This window comes from Heptranchias perlo, chromosome 14 (assembly GCF_035084215.1).
Source record: "Heptranchias perlo isolate sHepPer1 chromosome 14, sHepPer1.hap1, whole genome shotgun sequence".
Classification (NCBI taxonomy): domain Eukaryota; kingdom Metazoa; phylum Chordata; class Chondrichthyes; order Hexanchiformes; family Hexanchidae; genus Heptranchias; species Heptranchias perlo.
In genome coordinates, this window is record NC_090338.1 from 66,577,386 (window position 1) to 66,582,681 (window position 5,296).

The following is a 5,296-nucleotide window of genomic DNA, read 5'->3' on the forward strand; positions in this document are numbered from 1 at the left end:
ATGTATGGTCATAGCCTGGTCCTCCCGTAACTCTGACCCCTCCAGCTCGTTACCCTCCCCCAGTATCTTTCGCAGCTGGCCACTTAAAGCATTGACCTGCATCTGCAGCTGTGCATCGTCCAAACTGTTTATCTGAGACGTTCCTGTGCTAAACGCTATGGCAGCATCGTTGAACACCCCTCTCCTCTGTCTCCCCGAACCGACGCGACTGTTCGCATTTAATGTATATAACCCCTCCCGCCTTTCATCCCGTAACTTAGCTCGTAAAACTGGTGGAACATTTCTTTCAACAAGGTCTTGTAAAGTCTCTCCGTTTCTACCGGACACCACCGGGGCAGCTGCACTCGGGTTAAATTTAAAATGACCAACACTACCTCATAATGTACATCATGATACAAGATCTTTCCGGTCGGGACCAATATTAACTCGTTTCTCGGTCCCGGTACCGATGGGTCTGTGGGCAGGGGCTTCCTCTCCTGTGCAACAAGTTCCGTGGAACTTACTGTGTTGGGATCACGCAGGAGTCCAAACTCCGATCCCATCTGATCCCGGCTCTGGAATCCTGCCATCGCCACGAAAAGGCAATTGACACACCCGTCGGGCAGATACGTTCCGCCCCCCCCCCCCCCCACACACACATACACACACACACACACACACACACGTAAATGCCCTGCTTCTCCTTCCACCACTTATCCCAGCACGCTTCCACGCCCCTATTCGTCCCCGTAATCTGTCGGTACGTGTCGTCCCCCAGTCCGCGGATCTGTTACCCTTGGCCTGGTCCAACTTTCTCAACCACCACCCAAGGGAATGTGTCCCTCACATTTTAAACAAATGCGCTTCCCCTCGGTCACCCTAACCCGTGTGGCTGTGATCTGCAGCTTGGGACGCGGTATGGTGGCCTCCCCAAATGTGAAACCGGTGTGGTTGGAGTATCCGGTCGAATTCGATCCCAACCACCCCGGCCACCTTCCCTTGTGGAAGTAAGCAGCCATCCTGTCCGTGTCCCCTGCTCTACCCTCCTGTGTCACGGTGAGTCCGTTTCCTCCTGAGCAGCCATAGAGGAAGGACACCTCAGTGTCTCCTCTTTCCACGTGTCCCGTTCCAACCAGAATTATGAGCACGCTCAGTCTTAGGGTTGTCTCCATTTTACTTCTCCGGTTTCTTCTGATTTCTACCATTAAGAATAAGATTAACAACACTGTTCTGTGAGAGGTTTTTCCTCCACAGGTCTGGCTTTCGTTATTTACATATATCCAACTGCTTCTCCTTACCGCCCCGTCCTCCGGGTTATCATCGTCACCCCACACCATGGGAGGAAGACCCGCATTCACCAGGCTCATTATCGTGCCCTGGTTTCTCTTTGCCTTTGTTTTCCTTCCTCGGGGTTAAACAACTTGCACTGGTTGATGTGATACCATTTTGTGTGTTTTGGGAGTCTTACTGCATATACCATGGGGCTCACCTTGTCTACGATGTTATAAGGCCCCATGTACAGTGGCTCGAATGCCCCTACGCGGGCATAGTTCCTGACCATTACCTGGTCTCCTACCTTCCACTCGTGGGTTCTCTGGGGCTCTAGCAGCAACCGATTTTTCCGGTGCTGGCTCCCCAGGCTACTGACTGCCTGCCAGTGAATCTGTTTTAGTGTCAAACAGATTCTGGACTAACCTGTCCCGGTTTACCTCCCTGACCTGAGCTTCTGAGAGGACCGGCGCCAACATGTGGGTTGGGGTGCGCATAATCCTCCCAGTCATGAGCTCGTGGGGAGTACCCTGTGCTTCTGGAGGGGCTGGCCTGGACACCCATTAAGACTAGAGGCAAGACCTCATCCCATCTCTGCGGGAACGGGCTTAGCTTTTTCCTCAGTCTTTCTTTCAGTGTCTGGTTCATGCGCTCCACAATCCCCGATGACTGGGGGTTGTGAGCGACATGCCACTTCCCTTGTACTCCCAGAAGTTTTAAGGTGGCCTGCATCACCTTCCCCATGAAATGGCTCCCTTGGTTGGACTCCACGACCAGTGGCAGTCCCCATCGGGAGAACACTTCCCCCACTAGGATTCTAGCTGTCGCTAATGCCGTGGCTGCAAGGCATGGGAAGGCTTCTACCCACTTCGACAATACGTCCACCAGGACTAAGCAGTACCAGTTACCTGCTTGAGTGGTGGATAGTGGTCCGATGAAATCAACCTGCAGGGACCGCCACAGTCCCTCTACCCTTCTGGTGTGTCCTATGGGGGCTTTTCTGCGGATTGGGATTGTTAGCCGCACACACCAAACAATTCGCACAGAATTCCTTGACTTTTTCCCTGAGATGGGGCCACCACCCTGCCTCTTCTACCCTTTTCCAGGTAGTTTTCGGCCCTGGGTGTCCCGTTCCTGCCACCGTGGGCCAACTGGTGGAACTCCTCCTGGTGCTGTGTTGGAACTATCCAACGATCCCCCTTGAAAAGCATACCCTCCTTAACCGTGATGTCCGCTGCCCTGAATGGACCTTCTACCAGTTCGCTGTTCTCCCTTTTTACAAGGACGGCCTTATGGGATCCTGCGCTGGACTTGTGTTAAGTCCGGGGCCAAAGCTACCCCCTGTGTGCCTCCCTTGTCCCGGATTGCTGCTACCGGACCTGCCCTGTACAGATCCCAGAATACTCCTTCTCTGGCCCCCTGTTTGGCCAACTCGTCTGCCTTTTGGTTGCCTTCCCACTTGAGCTCTGTCTTTGAATGGGTTTTGACCTTGTGTATATAGTAATCGCCCTGGGTGCCCGTGACTTCTAAAATTCTCCCTAGCAACGGTGCTGTTGCTAGGGGCTTCCCATCTGCGGACTTGAAACCGTGCCTGGCCCAAATGGCCAAGTACTCCGTGTATGAATTACAGGTGAACATGGAATCCGAGCAGATGGTCTAAGGGGTGTGGAATTCGTCGGGGTGGGTAACCACGTACGCCACCACCGACAGTTTGGCGTGCTGAGCGCTCAGGGTGCTGGGGAGTTTAATGGCCTTCACTACCTTAGCTGTGGGGTCATAAATCCCGCACCCGGTGAGATGCTCCCCGTTCACCACCGAACTGGACCCGTCTACGTAGATGTCCCGGCCTATCGGGTGTACCCCGGCCCGGAATCCCACATCTACGTCCCACACCCCTTCTACAGTACATGCATGGGCAGTCCCTGGGTAGATTAAATTCATAGCCAGCTTTGGCTCTTTCAACCCCTGCACACTCAGATTCATTCGCGCGAGCAATTAAGTCCAGCGAGTAATACGGGCACTGCTCACTGTTCCATCCTTTATCCTCCCATCTGACAACATCTGAGTGGGGGTGTGGTGAGTTAGTAAAGTTATCAGGGATGATCCCGTAAAGAGCTGGGAGCGCTTTACGGCCCAGTGCGTGGCCAGGAGATGCCTCTCGCAGTTGGAGTATCCCCTTTCTACCTCAGTGAGAACCCTTGAGGAGTAGACCACGGGTCGTAGCTAGCCATGCCACTCCTGGAGCAACACAGCCAGCTATCCCCGCTGGCTGCTACCTCCAAAAAGAATTCCTCACTACTGTTGATGGTTCCCAACGCGGGTGCCATCTGTAAATTCTCCTTAAGGCGGGTGAACGCTTCCTGGGAGTTCTGGTCCCACTCCCACCCGATTCCCTTGCGGAGGAGCCGAAGCAGAGGGGCTGCCGTAGCTGCATAACCCTCTAAAAAGTCCCTGCAGTACCCTGTGAGTCCCAGGAAGGATTTTATCCCGGTTACATCCATGGGGGCAGGTAACTCCTGTACTGCCTTTCTTTTAGCCTCATCTATCGCTCGCTCACCAGCTCTTACGGTCAGTCCAAGGAATTTGACTTCCTCCCGACCGATCTGGGCTTTCTTTGGGTTCACGTTAAACCCTGTCTCCCGCAACAGCCTCAACAGCTTGTCCAGCAGTGTCCCGCGCTTCTCCCCCTCCGCGGAGAACAAAAGCAAGTCGTCCACATACTCGATTAGCCGGTTGGGTCGGCTGAAGTCTTTGAGTGGGTCTGCCATACACTAGTGAAATATGGAGGGGCTGTTATGAAACCCCTGGGGAAGGAATGTCCAGGTGTACTTTTGCCCTTTAAATGTAAAGGTAATTTTGTACCGATCTTCCCGTTTAAGGGGAATCGACCAGAACCTATTGGAGATATCCAGCATCGTGAAAGTGGTTGCGGTTGCTGGAACGCTCCCTATGAGGTCAGCAACAGCCACGACTGTGGGCGCGCAGGCTGGGATATTTTTATTGAGCGCACGATAGTCCACAGTGGCTCTCCACGACTGGTCGGGCTTCTTAACCGGCCAAAGTGTTGAGTTTACGTGGGTGGCTATCGGCCTCAACACCTCCTGTTCTACAAGGGATCCCAGTGCCGTCTCTAAGTCGGCTTCTGCCTCTCTGGGGAAACTGTACTGTTTCTGTGGCCGTGACATGGGGTCCCCTTGCACCCTGACTTCTACCCCTGTCACCCTGCCACAGTCGTGCTTGTGAGTGGCGAATGCGGGGAGGTTGTCCCGCATGTTCGCCTGATATTTGGCTGGGGTATTACAGACCAACTGCTCTAGGTCGTAATTCCCCTTGGGCTTCATAGTACACACATTACCCCTTCCTTCCCTATCTCTTGGGATCACTAGCACCTCCTCGGCTTTATCTGAATTCACTGTCCCCCCATAGGCAGCGATTCCTTAAATCCACAATCACTGGTTGGCTAACATAAAGTCAGCCCCGAGGACTCCTGATTCTGGCTGTTCCCATTGCACCAGGACGCACTCCCATGTGGTATGGAGGGATCCTAGTTCTATGGCCAGGGGTTTTGAGATTGCCCCAGCCTGCTCATTTCCTGTGAACCCCACGAGGCTGAATGGGACCCTGCTAGACCAGGTGAATTGGTCGGGTTTTCTGAATGGACCACTGTGCTGGAAGCCCCGGTGTCCACCAAATATTTCCCCTGCACCGTCACCACCCCCTTCCTTATACAGGGGCTGCCCCACTCATCGTATGTGAGCGGACACAGGTACTCAGGCTGGGCACGTTCTAGTCAAGGTGGGGGGCGTACGGGTGCAGTGGGCGCTTCACTGCTCACAGCAGCGTCTAACTTGCCTTTGTCCTTCCCCATAACCTTCCATAAGGCGGCCACCAGAAGCTCAAACGACTCGTCGGTTGTCCCCTCTACCTCTGTAACATGTGGCTTTTGTACTGGAGGACCCCCTTGTGGCCTCCCCCCTTTTGGGAACGGGCAGTCCCGCATCCAGTGTCCCGTCTTCCCACACCAGAAACAAATCCTGGACTTGTCGAT

At 54.0% G+C, this 5,296-nt stretch overlaps 1 protein-coding gene across 1 annotated transcript; it reads right to left on the bottom strand.

Moving 5' to 3' along the window:
* Positions 1–3,428: 3,428 nt before the first annotated feature.
* Positions 3,429–4,016, bottom strand: LOC137332232 (uncharacterized). Its single transcript, XM_067995924.1, has one exon. The coding sequence runs from the start codon at positions 4,014–4,016 to the stop codon at positions 3,429–3,431; it is 588 nt and encodes a 195-aa protein (XP_067852025.1).
* Positions 4,017–5,296: the final 1,280 nt, after the last annotated feature.

Excerpts from the sequence above, each read along its gene's own strand:
- LOC137332232 (XM_067995924.1), bottom strand. The coding sequence starts at position 4,016 with ATGGCAGACCCACTCAAAGACTTCAGCCGACCCAACCGGCTAATCGAG.